This window comes from Arvicanthis niloticus, chromosome 9 (genome assembly GCF_011762505.2).
Source record: "Arvicanthis niloticus isolate mArvNil1 chromosome 9, mArvNil1.pat.X, whole genome shotgun sequence".
Classification (NCBI taxonomy): domain Eukaryota; kingdom Metazoa; phylum Chordata; class Mammalia; order Rodentia; family Muridae; genus Arvicanthis; species Arvicanthis niloticus.
The window spans coordinates 1,474,228-1,501,151 of record NC_047666.1 but is presented as its reverse complement, the minus strand read 5'-3'; the positions used below and the strand labels follow the sequence as shown (position 1 = coordinate 1,501,151).

Below are 26,924 nucleotides of genomic sequence, written 5' to 3'. Positions count from 1 at the left end.
TCTGCTTCTTTAGTGGAGGCTTCATTGAGCAACCAGATTCAGAATGGTTCTAAACTCTGGATTGATGCAGAGTGAGGCATATTCACTCAACTTTGTTGATATGCTTATAGAGAAGGTCATAGCAGGTCTTTGATCTCAGAGCTAATATTAATTTATTTTGTTTAAAAATACAATTTCTATGAAATTTGGCTCATTCATTCTTTCAAAAAGGAGACTATTATTGAAAAGAGATAGTTCCCTGATGAGCTGTAAGGACAACACTTATCTATGGATATAAAGACAAATATTAAAAAGGGTAGTTATGGATTATGCTTATTTTGTAAACTTGCAGATATAAGTTTTTGGTTATTTTTTTCCTCTAATATCCATGCCATAACTTCACAAGTTGCAGGAAGTTGACAAAGATCACAGTACACAATCTTCTGTTGTGGAACCAGTCTTAAGTCCATATCGAAAGCTGTTCGGTTTTGTTAAGGTATACATGACATTGCCATACCTTTGGGGTTATTGTGCATTTTTGAAGTTGAGGAAGAAAGAAAGAAAGTGCCAGGAGGATCATGAAATTTTCTGTGATATTGGATATTGTCTCCTAGTAATACCAAAAGCTACACTTGTAGTTTCATCAGCCTGGCTACATATTCATGAACTGAACAAGGACAACAACAAGAGACATTACAAAGACAACTGAAGAAAGACCACGGGGCTTGGAATACTGAACAAAAAACTATGGGCAATTAAGGAATTCAGAGAGTAGAAGAAATTATTTTTTTCAGGAAAGAGGACATTAATTCATTATCCAATACCAAATGATCAGCCTTGAAAACATGCATAAAAATAACATAAGATAAACAGTGCATGTTGTATTTAAATATACACACACAGAGACACACACAAGGAGAGAGAGAGAGAGAGAGAGAGAGAGAGAGAGAGAGAGAGAGAGAGAGAGAGAGATGCATGTAACAGTCAAGGGAAAAGCAGCCATGAATTTGAAAGTGAACAACAAAGAAGGGTATCTGAAAGGGTTTGGAGGAAGGAAGGGAAAGGGCCAAATGATGTAAATGTATTACAGTCTTAAAAAAGAGCCTGGCAGTGGTGGCGCACGCCTTTAATCCCAGCACTTGGGAGGTAGAGACAGGTGGATTTCTGAGTTTGAGGCCAGCCTGGTCTACAGAGTGAGTTCCAGGACAGCCAGGACTACACAGAGAAACCCTATCTCGAAAAACCAACAAAGAAAAAAAAAAGAGAAAGAAAGAAGAAAAAAGGAATTATTGGATCACAATGATGATTTAACTCACTTGGCTCACTTGGATATATATATTAATTACATACACAGAGAATTAAGAATGAGTTTTTTAAGGATCTGTTTGTACTAGAGGTTTTGTCCTCATGATGACAATATTGACAAAGTGTTGGGCCTTTTAAGTTATAGGGAGATGGATCCATTCCCAAGCTTCTTCAATGACTGACTTCAGTGGGAATGTTCTTACAGGAGTAAGCCCAGCCACTATAATCCTCTCTTTCTCTGCTAACTCTGCCAGCCTCCTAACATACACTTGTCCCACAATCCTACATCTACAGGGGGATTTTGCCTGAACACCTTTTTGCCATTTGGATGTGTGACTACAAAAGCAAGAGCTAAATTATCTCCTTTACTTCATTAATGACCTATATCTACAGTCTCATTACAGTCATGAAAATCTAGGTATTATATGAGCTAAAGTGGAGATGAATAATATACAGATCAAATATGCTTACAATCTAGTTGCCAAAGCAACTCTAATGTGAGACAGAAGGAAGTCTGTAAATAAATTTTCATCAGACAGTGAAGAATATTTGATTTTTTACTGAGAGGCTTTAATGAGTCTGTGAGGAACATGAAATTGTGTTAAGCTTAAATGGAAAACTAGTATATATAGCTTTGTTTAAAGAAAACAAACACACATGCACTCGGTAATTAATTATGATTTTGTTATATAAAAAAGGAATTAAGTAGGGCTCCCAGTCTTACCATGTACAATAGTGACAGCTCTTTCTTAACTGGGACAAGCTTAAACAGGTGGTAACAGAAACTATCAGATAGCTATTGGTTCTCATGTAGTTATAAAATTATAATATACCATGACTGATAAGAAAATAACTCTTATTTAGAAAGTTTAAATTTTAAAACCCTATGGGGCATTAACCCATCACACTATTTTTTTTTCTGTGATTTATTTCCAGCCATGATTTAGGAAACTGTATTTTCTGATTTAACTGATAGCTAATTTACATCATGAACTGACTCTACAATAACATTTAGAACTAATTGCTGCAGGTTAGAACACCCTTGGAGTTACAATAGTCTTAAAATTGGCTTTTATTATTATGAATGATTATCTTAGCAGTATTTCTTTCAACTTCTCAGCTTCAGGCTTTTGAATTTCAAATGGAGTTAGTAGAAAAGATAGCTTTTCTGGTCTCTTAATTGCACAGGTGGGAGGAGGGCTGTATTTGTGGGAAGCAAGTGAGAAACTGAAATCATGTTTGGTCCTTCTCCAGCTGTGTCCCCTTGAAGATTTGATGTTGTTTCCAGTAAAAAAAAAAAAAAAAAAAAAAAAAAAAAAAAAAAAAAAAAAAAAAGGAGGCAGGCAGAGCTATCTATCACAATAGGAGTAAACAACCTCCTCAAAGCACAATGTTCATGATTTTTAAATGTTTTGTTGTGAGAAAAAGAATTCATTCAATGCTTTCCATCAGTAAAACAACATTGCAACTGTCTACTCAGTTCTTTTGTTTGGTTACATTCCATTAAGCATATTCTGCAGAATGCCTTTTAATATGCCCAGAGAAAATTTACAACTGACTAGGCTGCATGTGCACTGACCTTAGCTCTTCCGTCAGTATGGCTCATTTTAGTCAAGCTGTTGAAACATTTGTGGCATAATGCATCAAATTAAAGCAACCAGCTGTGATGTTTAATTTAAGCTAAAAGTTTATGATCTACAACCACACAATACCTTCGAGGATAATTGATATTGTATGTAACTGCACTTCGGTGACATGCAAGAATTGTTATGAAATGCCTATAAAATGTCACATACTTCATCGTATTAAAGCCATTTGGACTTCAGGTTTTAAAAGAGCACCATCATTTATACAAAAGTGGAGACCAAAGAATAAATGAATAGACTTTAAAAATCACTCGCTAAATACAGATGAGATATAAAGTCATTTGTTCGCATGTGTCAGAAGAGAGGTCCTTTGTCTTATAATGAAATTTCCCCATTATTTGCAGCATTCTCAAACTTGGAAATGTCATTAACCATGAGGCTCCACTCTGTTTATCACATCTCTCATTGTTTAAAAGTGAAGTCATTTAATAACCACCCAAAGAAGATGATTCTCATTCATCACGCCCCTTTCTCTCTGCAGCATGATGCAGAACACGTAAGTGCCTGAGTGTCACAGCTGATACTGGCTGGGTCATGACATAAATCATCATCATCAAGGATCTCAATAACTTGAGAAAACACAAGGTGTTGATAGGTGAGAGGAGAGATGCAGTTAACTGGTTACAGATCTATAGTATAATGCTGTGCAATCCAAAACGGGCATGCCATTGAGATTTTTCAATAACTGACCATGATGTAAGAAAATCATTTCTCTGAGCTGAAAGGATTTGCAACCTCAAAGGAAGAACAACAATATCAACAAACCAGACCCCCTAAGCTCCCATTGACTAAACCACCAACCCAAGAGTTCACCTTGGAGGACCCATGGCTCCAGCTGGATATGTAGCAGAGAATTGCCTTAGCAGGCATCACTGGGTAGGGAGCCCGCGTTGGTCCTGTGGATGACCAAGGGGAGGGGAACCCTAGGGTGCTGAGGCAAGAGTTGGAGGGTGAGGGAGCACCTTCCTAGAGGCAGGGGAATGGACGGGATATGTGGAGGGGAAACTGGGAAGGGGGATAATTTGAAATTTAAATAAATCAAATAATCAATAAAAATGAAAAAAAATCATTTAACAGAGATCCAAAAATCACTTGTAAATGTTTGTTGAATTTATTTTAATGCCAGGTTTTTTTTGCTTTGAATTTTCAATTAAAGATTAAAAAATAAGAAAATAGGGTAACTTTGTCAAGGCCTCTCAATGGGGGTAGGGGAACAGCAAAAACTGGAGATGTGTGGAACATTCGAGGACCTGGCCAAACGCCCCATCTCTGAAGCGTCCTCAAAATAGAAAACTATATTTTTCTAGGAAGAGAAAACTAACTCTTGGTTTGAAAGACATGACATACTTTCACAAATATCAGGGGGAAATAACATTTTAAATAAGTTCATAGGTTTGCTGCAACAGTCACTGACTTTATGTTTATTTTAAAGACCTCACATACAAACCCTCTAGTGATTTTTGCTTGTAGATAAAGGATTTATATAATCATATCATGTGAACATATTTGTTACCTTTAAAAATATCCCCTAAAGCTGTGCCTGAAGATAAGTGGAAGCAAAAGGGAGAAAAATGCTTTAGCAGCAATTCTCTGGAAGAGAATCTGCCAGGGCCTCAGCCTAGGTGTGCAGCTCAAGTAAGCAGAAGCAGGATAGAAAGCCCAAAGTGAAGAATCACTCACTTTCACTTCACCAGCATTCCTTTTGACCTTGAAAGCAGATTAAAAAGGCAAGGTGGGAAGCTAAATCATTAACACATCTGGAGGCACAGTGTTACATGTTAGTGTTTGCATACATTTCTGAAACTAGTTAAAATAAATCCAGTTATAAAAAAGGCATCTTGATAGATGTGAAATACAGGAAGGGCCCACTGGGACTATGACTGCCATCTGCTAGTAGTGCAGGCCAGGAGAATAACATGGAGAGTAAGGTCAAGGCACTCCTGGTTTTCTGTTTTCCAACATTGCTATAAAACTCCATTGCTTTGTTTGTCTTTGAAAATATACTCACAGACACATACACTCATATACATTTAAAGATGTGTTGCTTACTGCTTAGTTGTAGCCCAGTAGAATTAGATGGAACACAGCATGTAGAAGAACAGCTATGGGACTAAGACAGACAAGGGTTCAGCACTGATGAATGGCAGAACACTACTTCCATTGGCATACATGTGGACTTTTAATGGTAACTAAATTCTGGTTTGCTGTTAACAAGATGTGATCATCCCAGACAAAGTGATGTGACCATCACAAGAGTTTGTAAATTAAATTTGTGTCCTACTGGAGGATATAGAAATCGCAGAAATTCTTTGAAAGTGCATGTTGTCTGGTTATATGTCACAGTTTAGGGTTACTAATCCTTTTGCACTGAAGAACTATAGGACATTCCCAGGTGTACTGAAGTGCATACCCAATAACTGTTGTTTATACTTTGGATCAATCAAAAAATGAGCTACTGAACACACACTAGATGTTATGGGAAAGACAAGACCACATTTATTGTCTGTGTGCCTCAGCACTACTCACTGTGGATGGAGAGGCAAAAATAACAGAGATGATTTAATAATGGTTGGTGAAACTACAGAACCATAAAATCGGTTGCTGAATCCTAGAAAACAAATATAAATAGAGGTTGTACTCACTGTAGAAGTTTCATGGAGTGAGGATCATGCTGGTAAGTAGTTTTATTTACAAATAAATCAATACCACAGAAATTGAATACTCTTCTTAATGAAGACCATTCTCACTGTGAAAGTGTGTGTACATCGTTACTATAAAGCTTCATTCACTTTCATATAAAGTGGCATGACTGTCCAGCATCATCAATGACCCTCACTTGAAATGAGAAGTTACTCAAAGCTGCTTTCCTCTCATCCATCATCACTAAAGTCTTACACTGTTCTCATTAAAACTCAGAATTCACATTCAACTTTCCCGTACATAGCAATTATCTCACTGCTGTTGGGGGGAAGGGGTATGGTTAAGCAAGGGGAAACTCCTCTTGATCTCATAGAAGGCTTTCCTGCAGCAATTTACGTATGCCTCACTTCTTTTCATTAGGACAAGAATCATCCACAAAGGAATACAGATCAGTCAGACTGCACAGACTTAAGGTAGGTAGGTCTTAAGGAAAAATGACAGGCTGGCTAGAGCTATGCCATCTCTACAGCCTGTGACTCTGCCTGCGCTTCCTCAGCTATAAGGCGCTAATGCAATAGTCTGTAAATTAGGAAAGGATGAGTATAGAAATTATATTGTCACATAAACTAAAAACATTAACATTTATAAGTAATAACTGCTAGCTGTTTCTTGGTTTGGTTAAGTGTTCCCAAAAAGTCTGGACCCTCAGTTGTGAAGCTTTTTTAAAGTCAGGAACCTTCAACAGTTGGCCTGAGTGGGAAGAAGCTAGAGCACACTGTGGCCACTGTCTTGAAAATAAGGTAGATTCACACACTCTGTGTTTAATTTACACTCTTTTGTGTTTAAGCGGCCATCTCCACCATGTGCTTCCACTATGATACAGCAGCATGATGACATGTAAAAAAGCAACAGAGCCAATGGACCATAGGCAGAAACCTTCCATATTGCAAATGAAAAGAGTCTTTTCTCATTTGAAGTTCACTTATTTCATGGCAATCTATATGGTAAGTAAATATTGTCCAACATTTATTTACAAATATTTTGACTTCCCAAAGTCATTTCAGGAGTCACCAGAAGAATATAATAAAATAATCTAAGATATTATCATTCCTGGAAAGAATACTTCAAAAAATGTGGAATCTTTTTTAATACAGGTACTTCTGAAAGCTTTCATATTCCTACAACATAATTCAAAGACTATTTCTCTACACATGCACATGTGTGCCTGTGTATACAGACTTATTACATAAACATACATACAAATGCTTTCATAATACATGAATGGCACATTGAATCATCTGTATTTTAAGGATGGCACCAATTTTAATTGTGCTATTACAACTTTATACTTTACATATTTTAAACCTCAGTGAACATGATTCTTTTCATCTGTGTGAGATGCCAGGAAGAAAAAGAAACTGATTAGAGTCAGATCCAACCTGAAAACCATCAGTGGCCGGTCTTCCATTCTTGGACTCCACTCTTCCCAGGAATCCCCATGACTACTCAGAGCCACGATGGTTTGAACCTACTACACACAGGTGAGCTGGAATGCCTGTTTGTCACTTTCTGCATGCTACAGACACTAGCTTTTTCTGTTACCACAGAATGCCAACATAGAGCACCACCAACTGTCATTTTGTGTTTTTATGAGTTTTGACAACTGCTAATATCATGAGTTAAATTCTATACATGTTCTCACAGGTATCATTGTTGAGACATAGGGCATTGGCTGATTTGTTGTTATTGTTGTTTGTTTATTTTTTAATAGTGTAGCAACTTCTTATTTTCCTGAATTGTTTAAATGGTTTGATTCATTTAAATCAGATATTGCTTTACAAAGTTCACAATTTCCATTCCCTTAGTTTTTATTCTGAGTATTCACCAGAAGTACATATAAATCTTGTGAACAATTCACCTCAATTGCTGATGATATAATACGTGATTCTATTTCTAAGCACCATTTATGACTACATAAGAAAGACTTAAGGTCTGTTCCATATGATTCCAATAACAATGGAAAGGAGACATTTGCTAAATATCAAAAACATTTTCACACAGAATAAAGATGTAAGATAAGTAGTTATATTTAAAATTAAACAAAAGAATTTGAAAACATGAGAGTGAATTTAAAGAGGATGTTGTTAGTGAGGTCTGCTGAGACACAACCTGATAAAATACTCACATAAGCAACAGTGAACCCAAGAAAGTTTTCTGAGTAAAAAAGGAATCCATCCCTCCAAACACTGTTTCTGGATGGAGATGAGGGTGTGGCTACATGAAACCCATGTACTTACATGACTTAGATGAGAAAAATCAATGTAGTCTTGCCCAGTGTAAACTCTGAAGAGTGACATGGTTTTCTAGAAACTTAAGGGCCATGTTTTTTCCACATACTAGAAATTTACTTAAATTATGGATTCAACTAGTAGCCTAAAATTTAAGCCAATGTAATTGTTATATAAATAATTCTGGAAAAAGTGTAAAGGGTGAATAATGAAACTCAAATTGTAAGGGAAGAGTTGGACTGATAGCTGTGCAAACATTTTCTTTCCTCTTCCCTGCGAATTTTCACAGTCAGGCCCCCATGAAGAGCATCGACTCTAAAGATCTTTTGGAAAATAAGACTAATCATTTTTGCCTTTGTAATTCATGTCATTACTTCAGTGTTCAACTCATTTATAAATCCTTAAATATTTTTTTCAAAGCAAATTAGTCACACTGCTAAGTGAGTTCAGATTTTGAATAATTTTCCAAGCTAACTCTTTTAGAAATGAAGAGAAAGAAGAGTCTGAAAATGGAAAAGACAAGTGGGTATATAAGGTGAGGATGTAAATGAATGCAGCAGGAGATTTTCAGCCTTCCCCATTGTCATATCTACTGATATTCCCCTTTTGATCAGATGCCTTATGACCTGCAACACAGCATTCTTTGCACTAATTACACCAGTTTATGTGGATACAACTTGCAAATTTACCAAAGATTGATTCAGGTGAATAACTTAATCTTCTATTAAAAAGAAAGTAAGAAAGCTGAGAAGAAAATTGATAGTTGAGGAAGCTAAAGATGATGACTGATAGGTGTCTTCAGGGGAAACTTATCCTAGTAGACAGTGGTGCCCTGTGTGAGGTTCACTGCTGCCCAACTCCAACAACAGTGGAGTAGAATTTGTTTTCTATGAATAGTGCATATTTGGACATGAAAAAGGTACTAGTACAACAATCCCTCAAGATTATGTTTAAATAATTTTAGAAATTGATTTCTGCACCTTGCAACAATAGAATGTAAGCGAAATATCTCAGAAAAATAAGATACAGAAAGTATTATGTCAAATATTTTCCTGAAAAGTAAATAATACTGTCTGTCTAAAGATTAAGGGTTATAAACTAGGTATCTATTTTCTATCTTTTAACTCTGAAATCCATTAATAAAACCAATTAACAGCAGCTCGTTTTTCAAACTCAACCTGTATATTGAGTGTCTGACACATTGGCTAAGATCCCTGCTTTTTTTGAGCCCATTTTCATAGACTCAAATCATGCTCTCTACTCTCCTTCAGCTCCAGCTGGGAGACAATAGCTATTGAGTTTTTCACCAATATTACCTCTGTTTTCTACACTGGTGTAATGAGTGTGGCAGCATTTGATGGCAGTGATGCCACACTGCCTTGATACTATCTAGAGATGCCATATAATGCCAACATGCTAAGGATGACCTGATGGGATGCTATGCTAACAGGACTGAATGGTAACTTCTTTACTGTTTAGATGCAGAAGTATGAGGTGAGGGAGGGAGCACAAAACGAGGGAGATCATTACACTAATCACCACCCCTAAGAAAAAGTGAAGGATTCCAATTTATATGGAATGCAATCATAATTCTTACTAAAAGATTTCATTATAAAGTAACTGACTCACTTGAAAGGAGGAACCATATGGCATGTGGTTTCTGATTTTCAGAATTATCACTCATCTTGGGAAAGTACTTGCAGTTCAGACACTTTAAATACACATGATAACTTGCTAATTGCTGACATATAATTTACACTAGAAACCTCTAGAGTCAATAAATACCAAAATCAACTTCACAAAATGTCTTATAGAGTCCAATTGAGTTCAAAGATGACATATGCTCTGAATATCTAATCTCTCATCAAAAAAGTATTCATCTATTTAACTTTTCACTTGTCAGAGTCTCAGCTACCTGCTGGTATGCTATCAAAACTGGACTTAGGGCTCAGTGGCTAAAGCTGCTTGCCTCAAGGCCAAAAAGCTGAGAAAAACATACCTTATAACTTGTCTTCTGACTTTCATACGTCTCCCCCTAGCCTAGTCCCACCACCACATATACACAGAGAAGCCACTTTCTTGAAACAGTACAACTCCTAACTTCATTCTAAATACTTATGCCCATGAGTAACTTTTGAACTCAGTCCTTACTGAAGAAGTTTATTTTTACAATGGAAAAAAAAGCCATTATAGATAGTCATGAAAGAACATCTGACCAAGCAATGCTCACCCCAAACTGTTACATTTACAATATTACTCCTACACTCAGGGTTCAGAAAACATCAACAAAAAGGGGACACAAAGACTTGTAAGAGAAGGACATCCAGGAAGTCTGCTATGCAACTGTACCTTTTAGCTATGACAGGGAAGCGACACCTATGAAGGCTCAATAACATGGATGTATAAATAAGACTTGAACAGTTCTAACAGTTGATATTACAATGCACATAGATGGAATCTCACAGGTCATCCCTATGCCAGATAAATATCTGCAAGCCATTAACAACTGCTAAGAGAGAGAAAGCTTCAGTCTTCCCAAAGGATGAGGCTCATTGTTGGTTTTCCAACATTCAGTGGTCAACTTTAGAAATATATGCATGTAGGCAACCCTGAAAGAACCAATCAAGTCATGTTTATATGTTTATTTGTATATAAAGAACAATGGTTAAAAGAGAGGAAGCCACTAATTTGAGAAGGGTGTTCTGACTTAGAAAAATTAGGAGGCGTGAGAGGAGAGAAATGTATTATATATTTTGTTTTTATTAAATTGTTTATTATTTTGTCACCAGCACCCTCTTAAGAATTCTAGCTATAAGTACTATCATGTTCAACAGACAATATCCAAACCAAGAAAAAAAATAACAGCAATAGATACAAAAGAACAGAGGAAGGATGAGCATTAAATCACAAAATCCTTGTCTCTTCTCGTGACTATCTAAAAACCATCCAACTTTGATCTTGTCTTTGCCAGCTCCTCATCTGTATGCTTACACTGTTTCACAGATTTTGTGAGGCTCAGAGGAGACATGCAATTCATAAAGTGCATTAAGCAGTTCAGTGATATATCCATATTGGAAATTCTAAGCTGTTAATACTCTACAAGTTGCCAAGGTAATAAAGCAGACAGTTCACAGTCTACTTTAGCCCACTCTATTAGAAGGAGCTCTTTCACAAATGTTTCTCCATAGCTGTGTACTCGTATAGTTTCTTAAACCTTGTAATGTAACGTGTTAGGTGATAAATGAACTAGATAAGCACAGGTCTTCAGCCTCATGTACACATCACAGTGACATTATCATCATACACCATGTTACTTATGACTACAATCCAGCCGCTAGAATCAAGAACGAAAAGCCCTTAAGGGATTCAGTTAAAAACACATCACTTCACTCAATTTCTTATTCATGTTTAATAACCGCACATGTCATGAGGAGCAATGTCTAATAAATTCTGAATCTGAAAGCGCACAGTATTTTTTTCTTTCTCACATTCTCAGCCTACTCTCCAAACAGTTCTTTGTACATTGTCATCAGTAGCTACATTTTGTGCTTCTCCTGAGTGGCTCATGCCATGGTTCATAAATACTCTGTGGTGATTTTTATTATCATTTATAATAGTTTTATCAAGTCATAATTTGTATGTCATAAAATTTATGCTCCAAAGTATCCAGTCCAGTGGGTTTTACTGCACAGTGTTCCAACCATCACCCCTATGTAATCCCATATTACCTTTTACCTAAGGCTCTGTAAACCTGGCAGCTATTGGTCAACATTTGTCTCTATTGATTTGTGTATTCATGATATTCCCTCTCTATTCTGTTATACATCTATACATCTATACATCTATACATCATATACATCTATGAAAACAACAAGATGTTCAGAGGAAAAGAGTTTGCTGCCTACTTGGCAGCCTCAGTTCAATCCCCAAGGATACAAAGTGGAGGAAAGAAGTTCCTATATGTTGCTCTCTGATCTCCAGATGTGCTGTTGCACATGCACTCCTATCCCACAAATATGTAAATGTAATAAAAATTTGGAGGTTATATTGCTCAATGGTTAGGAATACCTGTTGTTTTAGCACAGACCCTGGAGTTCGGTTCCCAAATAACATTGCAAGTTCCTTGTAACTCCAGCCCCAAGGGATCAGATAATTTCTTTGGGCACCTGTGGGGACCTGCATTCATGTGGTATACATGTACATATTCAGTGGACACAAAAACATAAAATGAATACATATTAAAATCTGCAATACAATATATGATCACTTCCCTTTTTAGTATATTTTCAAGATTGTTTCATGCATTTATTCTTAGTTGCTTTTCATAGCCATATAATGTTCAAGTATATAAATATTTAATGTTTGGTTGAGCCACCAATAGATAAGCATTTGGGTTATTTCCATTTTGCATTATTCTGAATAACGTTGTTGTGTATATCATATACAAGTACATGCTTTCAGTTATTTTGAATACACACAGAAGCGAAGGTACCAAATAACATGTTAATTCCCAAACTGAGTGCTCTAAACCCTTCCCATTCTTAAAGTCACACCAGTGGAGCATAGTAGAAGATGTCTTCCCTCTGCCAGGCGGCAGCCATTGCTGGTCCTGTGCGGACCCAGTCTGCCCATTCTTTAAACTGAGCTCCCGCTTTCTTTTTCCATGGGGAAAGTTTTGATTGTAATCTGCTGAAAAACATGACACATTTACTATTTGAAATAATAATCTCTGCCATTCTGCTGGTTGTATGCATACACGTACATATGTGTTTAGCTGTTGCACATATGTGTGTGGGGGCATTTATGTGTGTGTACTTGAAGGCCTGAGGACAACTTCAGGTATTCTTCAAGTCCACTTTGGTTTATATTAAGACAGGAACTCTGCAGTAGGCTCCCATGGCTGGCCAGCGGCTTCAGGGACTCTGGTGCTAAGTTGCACCATCAAAATAGCTTCTGTTCAGTGGGTTATGAAGATGCCAAGAACTGTACTGACTTGCCTGTTTTCCATTCTGAAGGAAACATATTTTTTATATGAAGAGTATAAGTTATATATTAAGTTAAATTACATGTTTCTGTAGCTTTTGCCTCTCAAATTAAATTACAGATGGGATTAAAGAAAAGAGGAACTAAGTGAATCCCATTGAGCCACCTACATTTGTACATGAAGACCAACGCTAGCTGTGGCACTAAGTCTGTCTACAGAGCTTTACCCTGATCATCATTCATTTCTGTCATTTTAAATATTATTTTAATATAATTATACACTGCTTTGTTTATGTTTCTCCCTCTTTTTAAATGGAAGACATAACTTGGGGTGGTGATAGGGTTTATAGGACAATTAGAAGATATCTGTAGTAAATAATATCATAAGGCCTACATTGTTCATGCACATAAGTAATTACCTTTTCAGAAAATATGGTAGCTTCTTTCTGATGAAATACAGAAATCTGGCCAAAATGATATGGCTGTCTGTGTGTATGTGTGTGTGTGTGTGTGTGTGTGTGTGTGTGTGTGCGCGCACACACACACACGCTCACACGCATGCTTGTGCACACACTGGAGTAGGGTATGTACATACATCTGCGTGGTTGATGTTATATTTTTTGAAACAGCGCCTTCCCTGAACTGGGAATTCAGTGACTATCTAGACAAGCTGCTGAGCGAGCTTCAAGAGACCCACCTCTCTCTGTCACATTCACACCACAACTAAGCTTACAGATAGACAGGCATGACGGACACTTTTAGATAGTACCTTGAATCTAAACTCATCCTCACACTTGGGCTGCAGGCATCTAATTGACTGGCTCATTTCCAAATCCCTGGGTGTAACAAATTCATGACTTCTGTTAAGTTCTTCTCATGGGCTAGCTTAGAGGGAACAAGTGCGTATTTGTTACATTCCCTGTGGGGAAGCTAATATGACCAGGTCAACAGAAAGTGAGTGACTGTGACATTATTCCAATACCCAATCAGTAATATTGACCAAATTAAAAATTCACACTTAGCTTAAACTTTAACTTTATTTTTATATGAATTTATTTACATAAGTTAGAAGCAACTCCCTTTTTTATACTTTTATGAATTAGCAAACAAATTGTAGCAAAAATACTTCGGCTCACTGAATACCTTTTCTTCTAAAATTTGTTATCTTAAAATTCTTAAAAATGAAGCTATGTTGTAAAGAATGTTCACCCCTGAAAGGGACAGCATCAATTAGCAAACAAACTGTAGCGACAATACGTGTTTCACTGAATTCTTTTACTTGTAAGATTTGTTATCTTAAAATTCTTAAAAATGAAGTGATATTCTAAAGAATGTATACCTCTGAAAGAGCAGTACTATAAGAAAAAACAGTATGTTCTATGCATAAACTGGACATCTTTCAAAGATCCCAGCAAACAAAGAACTGGGATATTCCAGATACTGAGGTTGAATTCTGATTTTAAGCACTGGTGCATGGTTCTTGTGGGGTTACTCTGCACAGGATGAAACCTTGTGCATCTTAGTTTCTTTATCTCTTGATACTTTCCAAGGTCATCCTAAACCGTTGGACAGTTGCAGGACCTTGTTCTCAAAAGTAGTTTAGACAGGTAGATATCTGGCTTCAAGCAAATGACAGTGTCTGCCAGAGCTGATGTATGAATTGCTCTGCAGTAAGCTTGCCAGTCTCTGTTTTGTACACAACTTTGTCAGATCATTCTACAAATTACATATATTGCAATTTAAGCAAACAATCGGGTTTTATGTCTTTTCCCTTAACTTCAAATTTACACTTCATTTCTTACTCTATAAAAATGGAGCTAAAGGCATTAAATGGTCTTTCTTACTAGCTTGAAAGATGTTCAGTTTCATAAATAGAAGGGGCTATAAAAAACACTGTACAAAGTAGTTTTCGTCCTTTCTTCAACGTGCTCTCAAACAGGCTTTTATAATGTAAACCCCTGTCCCAGTACCAGGCTCCTGGAGCATCCTAATCCCTGACTTCCCACTGCTACAATACCTGACCATCAGTAGTACTCAGTAGCCAGAAACTCCCAACTTATGGTATTTATGTAGATGAGTGTCTGTACCAAACAAAGCACATCTCTTTCCCTGCATTCCCTAGAAATGATCAAGGTTCCAGCAAGTTTCAGAAGACTGACTTCCAGGAGGTTTGGCCAGCATCCTGGAATACAGGTTCTCTGCCATCAAAGAACTGTAACTGAATTCTCTCCAGCACTACCTTGTCATCATACTTAGTATCACTGAGTTGTATTATGATAACTTTATGTCAAACCTAGGAATAATGGCTACTTCTTGTGAATGCCATTTCTACATTGTTTAGAGTCATATAATACAATGTGTAGCTTTTGACTTGACCATATTTGCTACAGTCTTTCACAAAAGATTTGAAATACTAAAAGTATATACAAAATAACTTATTTGGATGTTTTGGGGGAAAAAAGTGATAGTACATCAAAAATTAAGAAATCATGTTAGAGTAACCTCCTGCCTAGCTTTATGTCAACTTGGCCCAAGGTAGACACATTTGGGAAAAGGAACTCTTAACTGAGAAAATGTCTCTATAAGATTTGCCTGTTAGCAAATTTCTAATAATTTTCTTACTTAGAAATTGCTATGAAATGGCTCAGGCCACTATAGGTCCTGAATTATATAAGAGAAGAGGCTGAGCAAGCTATAGAGACATACACACACACACACACACACACACACACACACACACACACACACACACAATGTTTTCCATTGTTATTGGTTATTTTATTTATTTACATTGCAAATATTATCCCCCTTCCTGGTTTGGTTTGCACTCTGCAAAGCCCCATTCCATCCTGCCTTCCTCTGTTTCTCCAACTCACCCACCAACCCACTCCTGCCTCACTACCCTAGTATTCCCCAGGATGGGGCATTAGGCCTTCACATGACCAAGGACCTCCCCTGTCATTGATGCCTGATAAGGCCATCCTCTGTTACATATGCAGCTGGAGCCATGGGTCCCTCCATGTGTATTCCTTGATAGGTGGTTTATAGCAATATATGTAACAAAAAAAAAAGAGTGAGTCTGGTAAAACAAACTATTATTAAATTATTATTGAAATATGAATCAGCTTAAGAACATTTGCAGCACAAAATGAGATAATTCAGTTTGGCAAAAATATGTGGAAGTAAAATTCAACCCCCCCCTTTTTTTTTTTTAATTTAGTAAAAGAAATATCTAGAAAGAGCTAGAGGAGTGTGTCAGGTCATGACCCAGGGGCAAATTTCACAGTTGCTAAGAGGCATAGGCCAGCGTCTCCAATCATATCCAAACGTGCATGGTTACAGCCTAGTTTGGGTGCCACTCTGAAAGAATCCTCATTCAGCCAGTGCCCAGGTTAACCACAGTCTTCTTCACAGTGATCCTCAATACTTTACCTGTCAATCCATATTAGTGTGTCACTCACAAGTTAAGTATCATGTCTTCATGGAAAGTAAGTACCAACAAAATGCAATCACTAAATAAACTTTTTCTAGACGAATATAAAGATGTCCAATAATAGAGGATTAAATCTATAGAATAGTTCACAATAATTAATATGATTGCTAAATATTTGTAAGTAAAATATTAACATATGAAAAAAGCATTTAAAGAGATTTTTTTTTTTACCAGAAACCAATTTTCTAATTAAATAGACCAGTGCTCTGGGATTAAAATATCTCCTTCCACATCATCTGGAAAAAAGAGATTAGTAAATATCTATTGATTTTTCAGAAAGAAGAAACACTTCCATATCAGCTGTAATGGAACTATTGCAGGAAACACACTATAATGCAGAAAGAATATCTATGTCACTATGCCACTTGTCAGTAATAAATCTGATGTCTTATGGCTTAGGCAGGAAACAGAAAGTGCAATATCTAGGAGGCAGAAAGAATTCTGGGATAGAGTCAGGCATGGGAAGTTTTGCCCAGGACATGTGATAGGACACAAGTTTCATGGTGAACAGATAACCAGATACGTGAAATAATGTAGGTTAAAATAATTATGTCATTAAGTTATGGTCTAGACAGGGTAGATCCTAGTTGTAGGCCAAAGTATTTGTAAATATATTTTAAGACTAAGTCTACAAAGGCAGTGGTGGTGCACACATTTAATCCCAGCACTTGGGAGGCAGAGGCAAGTGGATTTCTGAGTTCGAGGCCAGCCTGGTCTACAGAGTGAGTTCCAGGGCAACCAGGGCTACACAGAGAAACCCTGTCTCGAAACAAAACAAAACAACAACAAAGGACTAAGTCTAGTTTCTGGGAGCATGAGGATAGGAGGAAGAACCAGACATAACTTCTATACTATAAATTCTATGTTACTATGGCCATAATTTATATCCCATTATTTTTTTTAGCAGTTTCAAATGGACAACTTGAATTTTCTGAAGTATTTTCATAAAGGCATCCAACCAACCAGGTGTCAGTATGTGTCTGGATTTGACATAATTATTAAAATTAGTTCCTCTGATACAAATCCCCATGACAATACATATGTGAAAACATATTTTGATGTTGAAAATACTTCTTTTCCAAGTTTGTCAAGTATTTTTCATGGTGGAAAACTTCCCTAAACATTCCTATGGTCCATAAACTCCTTTAAGATTCGTAGACTTCATGCTATTCTGCAAAGTCTTGATCTATATGCATGCATGACTACTTAAAGGGATCACATAACCCCCTTGTTATGTGATGGTTATCAGTGTAGGCATAGTGTTTTGTAAGCTGTGTAAAATTTACTCTTGTGTTACTCAAATGCTAAATTCTCTACTATCCTATATGGTTTCAATCAAGTTTTGTAATGCTTATACCAAGACTCTCCTGCCTCAAGTTTGTAAAAACTGTTTTTATCATTTGTTCTTTGCCTTGTCAATAAATGTTGATTACACAATGGCTGGGCAGAATAAAGAATAGGGTGGGACATCCACTATGAAGAGGGGGAAGAGAAAAAAAAAGCAGATGCACATGTGCACTGGGAGGGAACAGAAATTGGAGCCATGAAAAGGGAGTCTGAAGAACCAAACCATTAATAATATGCAAGTATCAGGGGATGGGGCTGGGAGGTAGCCAGATTAACATAGAAAGTAAGGATATATCATTTAATTGTTCAGCTATTAAGGTTCAATTTTAAATAAATCTTAATTTATCTGTACACTTATTGTAGATTAACATAAGGTAAAAAAATACAGTGGCTGGATTCATCCACTGTTTACAATTATAGTAATAATTCATTTACAATCAGGGACAGAATATCTAATACTTTTGGGAATATAAGCCTGAAATGATAAACAGGCTGATGTGGAACTCACTATGTAACCAGTTATGACCTTGAACTTTGGGTCTTCTTGCCTCTGCCCTTCACATGCTGTGATTACAGTTTGTATGGCACCAGTATACTTGCTTACTCAACAGTGAGGATGAAAATAGGACTTTGTAAATACTAGGCAAACATTTTACCAACGGAACTACAATCTTAGGCCTCATCAAATATTTTTAAAGAGTCTGTGAGGTACTGTAGATTACTGGCTATCTATAGGCCACAAGGCAAATCCAGCCTTAACTCTGCTGTGTAGATAAGTTATTTTGGATGACAGTCACATTCATTGATATGTTTTCTCTAGCCAATTTCAGTTCAAAAAAGCAAAATTTAATGTGATCGACAAATATCTGGGATATTTATAATCTATTATTTTTAGAAAATGTTTTTTAACCTATTGAATGTGAACCTGAAGTAATAGGTGAGTTTTTTGTTTCCTGGAACATGTTGGCATTTGTAGACAGATACAAATATACAAATAAATACCATCATCAAGATGAAAAGGCAGTAAATACTATATGGTTAAGAGAATAGGGTAAGGAGATAAACATAACATGTGGAGGGACAGACTGAAATATTCTAATGGTGATGGGGAATTGTAGAGAGTGACTTTAGGGCAAATGGTGGAAAAGTAGAGATACTAATCATATAGAAAAATGGGAATAAAAATGTTCTAGTCCCGTGCTTCTCAACCTGTGTCTCGCAATCCCTTTATGGGTCAAATGACTTTTTCACAAGGGTTTCTTACAACCATTAGAAAACACAGACATTACATGCAAGTATTAAGGTAATTTCTAGATTGAGGAACTAACAATACAATAGATGTGAATAGTCAAGGAACAAGGAAGACAATAAACACAAATACTCAAAGAACAAGCAAAGCATTAAACAAAGTTTCCTAAACACTCCTGTGATCATTGTTACTAAGGGCTTATCAGAATGATCAAAATATCTGTCCTAGCCCAAAGTCATTTTCATATCTGAAGCCTACTTCCTTGTTCTAGCCTACGATTTAGATTTTTGCCTGAAATTACTTTTTGTAATTAAAATGGAATAAAAGCCAAACGGAGGAGGAGTGATAGGATAGGGGGGTTCTAGGGAGAGGAAATGGGGAAAGAGGATGATATCTGAAATGTAAATAAATAAAATATTCAATCAAAAACAGACATTTATATTACAATTTATAACAGTAGCAAAATTACAGCATGAAGTAGCAGTGAAAATAACTTTACAGTTTGGGGTCATCACAATGTCAGGAACTGTATTAAGAAGTCACAATAGTGGGAAGGTTGATAATAATTGTATGGTCTGGAAAGCTATAGAAGCTGAGAAGCTCAAGAAAGAAGAGTGATGAGGCTAATATAAACATTCTAACAGTGAGGCTGAGTTCTCCCACAGAGGATGGCATATATTCTTCAGAGGAAACATTTTCTATTGCAGCTGCAAGAAGGTGAGTCAGGACTTAAAAGTACTGACATTAACTTGTAAAGTGTTAACAATGTATAAGAACCCTGTAGTACTAATTTAATAATATTTTATTGAAACATAATTCACAATCTGTCTCTGCCTCTATGTCTGTGTCTCTGCCTCTGCCTCTTTATCTCTGTGTCTCTGTCTCTGTTAATATTTCTCTCACTTTCTCTCTTCCTCTCTCTCTCTTTTCACACACACACACACATTTTCTCTTGAAACAAAGTTATAATGATATAGTTATGGTTTGAATGTGAAATGATTTCACATGTTCATCGTTCTACCTGGAGTTGCTTTTTGGGAGGGAGTGGTACTTTCAAGATATAATTCTTAGTTGCAGTAAATAGGTCTCTAGGCCTGGCTTCCTGGGTTCTAGTCTATTCCTTGATCAACCCAAAGTTCTCAGATACTTGATCTACCAGGCTCTATGACAAGTCACACCGCATAAAAAGAGAAAAATCTCTATATAGCTAGGGATAACCTCAAGCTTTTGATCTTGCCTCTGCACCTCACCTGTTGTGATTACAATTATGTGTGACTCAGCTATCTATTACTAGCTATCTCTGGGCCACAAGGCAAATCCACCTTTTACTCTGCCTCCAAATGGAGTCCCCATCTGTAATCCCTTAAGCATAATGGACAATACCCTGCAACTATGAGTCAACATAATTTTCACCTCTGTAAATTACTTCAGACGCAATACAAAGGAAATAATGCAGTTAGCATGGTTTTAGAGAACATCTCATGTATAATAACATCTGTAACAAAGTGCTTCAAAATTTATAAGATCTGGAAAGGCTTGGGTAAGCCTCAAGAGTACTAAAGTATATAGTAATATATTTTATATTATTAGTTCTAACATTTAAGAAATATTGCAACAGTATTAGACTCAGATCCAAAACAATTATAGTAATTGTTATAGACTAAATGAACATTGGTCAGACAAATGGCTAGAAAAGAGAATATTGCTTGTGCTCCCCTAGAGTATATTCACATTTATTCACATTTATTGTTCTACTAGTAAATTAAGAAATTAGAGCTTGAGCATAAAAGGAAAAGTCTAACTAATTTCTTTGGAAGAAAAAAACATCAAAAGCTTTAACAAAGCTGTCCCTTTAGCAAATAATAATTAGTTAAAAGATAGGAAACTGATTTTGTATTTGAACTGAGTTTACATACAAATATCTTAAATAAGATGTTGGTGGGAAGTTAATGGATTATTTTCATAGATGGTAACAGCATAAGCAATTAGTTTTTCCAGGAAGGCTCTGTCACAAGTAATTATAATTTTAATGGGGAAAAAGAGCAATCTACAAACTGGAAATCGGTAAGAAAGAAAACACAAAAGAGGCAGCAGAAAATGAACTAATTGAAGAAGGCCCCTACTTGGGACTTGAAGCCCCAGCTCCTTTCACTGAGAGAGGCATAGCAAGAGAAGTGACATGCTTTCTGCTCAAGGGTTTGCATGGCTGCTGGGAAGAGTGGGAGTCTGATGCACATCCAGAGTCTTGTCTTTAAACGGGGCTCCAGAGCCTCATCTTTGCAATTTGACTGATGGTAACATACTCTTAAAATTTTAGAATACTCAAAACACAAAGGAGATGTTTTTAAATAATAAGTCTAATGTAAATTTTTTCTGAACCACATTGAATCAAAGTAATATGTGAAACAATTTCTTTATTAACTATTGACTTCATGCTCATTACCAAACTTGTTCTCAAACATATCCACAATTTCTTGTCAGAGAAGGGAGTTACAGAGTCACAGATTGCTTTGTGAGTAGAGATGCCCGTTTATGAGGATATGCCACTCTGGTTTCTATTAGCTGTAACACAATGAGGTGCTGCTCTCATTTTTTTTTTTCAAAATGTCTTTTCATCTAATATATTTTGATAACATTCTTCCTCCCTCAGCTCCTCCCAGATCATTCCCATCTTCCCAGCCACCCAACTTCATGTTCTTTCTCTCTCAAAAATAAACCCTGGTGTGGAGGGACAAAAACCAACTAAAATTTCAGGACAACTGACCTTGGTATCCAAAAACTATTCTTTCTGAACAACTTCAGATTGTTTGGCTCTTATCCAGCCAACTCAACAGATTTCACCACTGTTATTTAAGTACTGTACTAAGCATTCATAAAGATTTCATATTATAATGTACAGTATTAACAGTATAAAGAGGTAAAATCCAGAGTCTCTATTTTAATTATATAGTAAACATATATTCATTTGTTTACTTATGAATATATTTACAGGGGTGCATGGTTGAGTTCATGTATAAGCCATGACATGCATATGGGAATTAGCTTGTAGGAGTCAGTTCATTCTTTATACTCTGTGGGTTCTGGGGATGCAGCTGAGCTCTTTAGACTTGGTAGCATGCATATGTATCCACTGAGCTATTCCACTGGGTATATTCCAACCATTTTGAAGAGATATAAAGTGATAAAGAAATCTTCAGCTGACATTACAGAGAGATGTATGCTGTGGCATGTGACAACCACACTAAGACACTACACACACTACACACACACAATAACCACCACAGTAAGAATGATATTAATAAAACAAATATTTAAAAAAGAAAACATCCTTACAATTCTCTAAAAATTATTATATAAACTTTATAAAAAATAATGACTTTGTAAAATTATTCACTATATATGATTTATATATATTCTCTATTTTTGTTCCTATTTTTGTTCTTGTACATTGATGTTCAAAAGTTTTGATTACTTTTTAATGTGGCAATAATTTCCATAAAATTTTCTAGAGAGACAGCAGAAGGAATTCATGTGGATTTGGCCATGTTGATCAAATTTATTATGATTGCAACCGTCTGAGAGTTTGTCTTCTGTAGGTCCATGATTTGGAATTTCATTTTAAAGTAGAGTGAACCTTAAAAAGGTCAGGTCTTGTGGAATATCCATGTGGAAGGAAGTAATCGAGTTTTCATGCCATTCTGGTTAGTGCTTAAAAAAGCTAGTGGTAAAAGAATAAGATATCCCTCCTTCTGTGTTCCCTAGTTTCTGTAAACTTCCATTTGACATTCTCAACATGATGAAGCCATAGTAATAAGTCCTCTCAAAAAAAGAGCTCATGCCAGAGACACACCCTTGAGTCTCTGTAACTATAGGCTACTTAGATTTTAAAACAGCATATTACACATTACCCAGCTTTTAATTTTTTTTTTAATTTTTATTGGTTATTTTATTTATTTACATTCAAATATTATCCCTCTTCCCAGTGTCCCCTCCACAAGCCCCTTGGGGACCCTCCCCCTTCCCCTGCCTCTATGAGGGTGTTCCTCCACCTTCCCCACCCACTCCTTCCTCAGTGCCTTAGCACTTTCCTCCACAGGACCAAGGGGCTCCCCTCCCATTGATGCCCAACAAGGCAATCCACTGCTACATATCCAGCTGGAGCATAGGTTGCCCCTCCCCAGATGTGTACTCTTTGGTTGGTGTTTTAGTCCCTGGGAGCTCTGAGGGTTCTAGTTGGTTAACATTGTTGTTCTTCCTATGATGTTGCAAACTGCTTCAGCTCCTTCAGTCCTTGCCTAACTCCTCCATTGGTGTCCTTGTGCTTAGTCCAGTGTTTGGCTGTGCGCATCTGCATCTGTATTGGTGAGGCTTTGACAGAGGCTCTCAGGGGACAGCTATACCAGACTCCTGTCAGCAAGAACTTCTTAGTATCAGCAATAGTGTCTATGTTTGGTGTCTGCAGATGGGATGGATTCCTAGCTTGGGCAATCACTGGATAGCCTTTCATTCAGTCTCTACTCTTTGTCCCTGCATTTTCTCTTGACAGGTATAATTTTGAATTAATATGTTTGAGGTGGATGGGTGCCCCATCCCTCAACTGGGAGCCATGTCTATCTACTGGATATGGTCTCTACAGGTTCTATCTCCCCTTTGTTGGATATTTCGGCTAATGTCCTCCCTGTTGGGTCCTGGGAAGCTCTTGGGTCCCTTTAGTTCCGAGAGTTTCTAGCAGCTACCCTCAGTTTCCCATTCCCCACTACTACACACACATTTCAATGTCCTGATCTTCTGTACTTCTCCATCTCTTCCCATATCTGAACCGGATGACCCTCTGTATCCCTTCCCCTCTTCTCTCCCTCCCAGATCCCTCTCTTCTTCTACTTTCTGTGGTTTTTTTTGCCATATCCAAGGAAAACAGGCCAATATAAATGATATAGGTAATGTAGCCTACATATACTAAAAAGAATATATAATGAAAATATTATATACATATATATTTCAGTATCTGGCAAATATTAATGTCATGTCTATATGGATTCCATTCTTAAAAATATAGTCTTGCCTTTTGGAAAAAATGAGAAAGACTGATTGTGAGTGTATTCTTCCATGTGATGTTCTAACGGATCAAGGAGCAAAACATCACTTCATTTAGGTCCAGGAGCCAAAATAGTGTATGTGGATATTTTTAGCTGGAAATATTAATGATTCTGAAGTATAAGGAACAATAATTATATCCTAATATTTTCTCCCTTGTAATGGTCCATATTGAGTTTCGGTGGCTATGTCCATTCTTCCTGGGTGGAGCTATGGCTATTGCTGCGTGCTGCTGCTCCCTAGGCAGAGTTTTATTGTTTGACACACACAACATAGTTTCAGAGTTGCAGTCCATGGTTGCTTGGGTTCAAGCACTTGCACAGGACACCATGGCAGTTAGAATAAGAGGAAGGCATTATTTTTTATTTTTTGGGCCTCACAGAAATAGGTAGGTACAAAAAAAAAAAAAAAAAAAAGAAAACCTTGAAAGATTTTCCCAGTGACCTCCAGCTGAGCCAAACTTCTAAGTTTTCTACAACTGCTCAAAATAGCAATACCAGTTGATGACTATGTTTAACTACACAATCCTGTAAGAAACATAACATTTTCAAACCATAACAGTGTCTGAGTCCATTTTGTACCGCTATAGAATAATCTCAAAACTGGGTAACATAAACAAACAAACAAAAAAGTTCATGTGAGGCATGTTTCTGGAGGCTAGGAATTTTATATTTATGGACTGTGTTAGAATTAAGCACTGCAGTCCCGACCAGTCACACCATACAGCAGGTCTCACGTGAGAGGTTTATTGGGATGAGGAGACAGAGGCAGTCTCTGGAGAGGGAGAAGAGAAGGGAAGAGGTGCAGGAAGAATGGGTCTTTTAACAGACCTGTGACACATACACGAAGTGACATGTGTCAAGGGCCATGGCACATGTGTAAAGGGGTGGACACAGGAGCAATTCTGTTGCCTCTTGGGCCACTAGAGATGATAGGTCTTGTCCTAGAGTCCCTGAGAGCTAGGTGTGTAGATGCCTGATTGTCATGGAGTCACTTCTAGCTGTTCACAGATGTGCCTGATTGCTATCAGACTGCATCTGGTAAACATACTTACAATAAGCCCACATGAACAATAACTATACTACTATCTGGTTAAAGTTCTGAACACTGTCAAATAAGGTTTCAGTTTCCAACACAAGAACCACTGTAGGACACATTAAATCATAAAATATGATTATATATATATATATATATATATATATATATATATATATATATAGTGTATTCACAATAAATTTGCTTCTTCTGCTCTTTGCAACCCTCCTTGAACTAGAAGTTTATCTGTGTGCCTTGTTTATCTCCAGAAAACACCATGGGTGAGTCAGAGAGGGCAGAGGATAAAAAGACCTACAAGAAAAGCCTATGAATGGGCAAGATGAAGCAAGACAGGTGCTGGCTCACACATTTTTAGGTCTCCAAAACAAGTTCTTTTGTAGTTTCTGATATTTAACACTACATTTATCAGAGTGACACCTCAAAAGGTTATGACGGACTAAATGCCTGTTCTGTGAGCATGTTGATGGTACTTTGAGGCATCAGTACCAGACAGTTAAGAAAAAGGTAATGAAAACCTTCTGAATTTATCTTACCTTGTTTTATCTACCATATATATACATACATATATATGCATATATATACATACATATATATATGTATGTATATATATGGATGAAATAAACACACACACACACACACACACACATATCCACATTGAAAAAGAAGCCATAATGATGTTTCCTCTAAATCTTGAAATAATCTTGTCTGGATAATAGCAATTTTTAAAATGCTGAAAGCCTTTCGTTGTATTCCACCCCCTAGTGAGTAACATGAAATCACTAGAAAATTTAAAAATATGTACAATTATGTCCCAGACCTTGTGTTGCCTGTAATAAGGCAAACACTTCAAAATGACAGAAGACACTCCACACTGAAACAAAAGTCTCCCAGATGTATTGCAGAAAATTAAAACAATCTGGTATGCCCTATTTTAACTTTGCAAAATTAAAACTAAATGGTACTAGGATATGTCTCTCTGGGAAACTAAGATTTTCTAAACTGTCATCTTTAATGAGAGTACTGGGTACCACTGACAAAGACTTAGAACTTAGCAATGATGTATAGAGAAAGAAAATGTCTTTCAATAAGATTTAAATTAAATATGGTCAAGGGGCAAAACCTACCTATCAAAATGTAGTAACTCTACGAGTATCGCTGGAGCCACACAATAGTCTTACTAGGTGGTCTCATGGCTCAAAGGCAATGAACAGAGCGCACTTTTAAAAATGATCTAAGCAAGGAATGGCAAGTGTGCATAATGTCACTATCTTGCCAAGTTCAAACATAAAGCTGTAAGCAGCTGCATTACTTTATAAAACCATAAAATAAAATACTAAACTTAAAAAGCAGATAAGAAATGAAGAAGAAAAGTTAAAATAAATAATATGAGCAATTAAAAAGCATATTTAGTATAAATGCAGATACTGTGTTGGTAATCAATGTCTGAAAATTGTCCATCATCAGAGCAGGCTATATGTATTTTCCCTCTGCACTGTCATTCTCCAGGGAATCTTAAAAGGAAAGCAGAGATTATATCACAACTATTAATGCAAGTTGTGCCTCACATCAATGTGGCACTAGTATTAATTGTTCACTCAGTGTGCTGAGATATTTTTGGAAAGCACATGTAGAATTCGAAAGGCTTAAACAAGTTAATTCTTAAGAAGTCAACAATGATTCATTTTAGAGGTTGTCATTATCATTAGTTTGATGTGGATACTAAGTGGAGAAATGAACTATAGAGACTTCTGTGAGGATAAGAATAAGTATCATAAAGAAGATGACTTATTTCAAGAAAAATCATGGACAATCACATAAAGTATATGGCATAGAAGAGATTATTT

The 26,924-nt window shown here is 36.6% G+C and overlaps 1 protein-coding gene across 3 annotated transcripts in view; it reads right to left on the bottom strand.

Annotated features, from left to right (window-relative positions):
• The window catches only part of Ccser1 (coiled-coil serine rich protein 1), a 1,108,363-nt gene that overhangs the window by 533,532 nt on the left and 547,907 nt on the right, over positions 1-26,924 (bottom strand). The window contains exon 9 of one of the 3 annotated variants that reach the window (XM_076939867.1): positions 5,494-5,538. The exons of the other annotated variants lie outside the window; for them this stretch is intronic. Coding sequence (XP_076795982.1) covers positions 5,509-5,538 — 30 coding nt within the window. The 3' untranslated portion in view covers positions 5,494-5,508. Of the gene's footprint in view, positions 1-5,493; positions 5,539-26,924 lie in introns of those variants that run through there. 3 annotated transcript variants of the gene reach the window in all.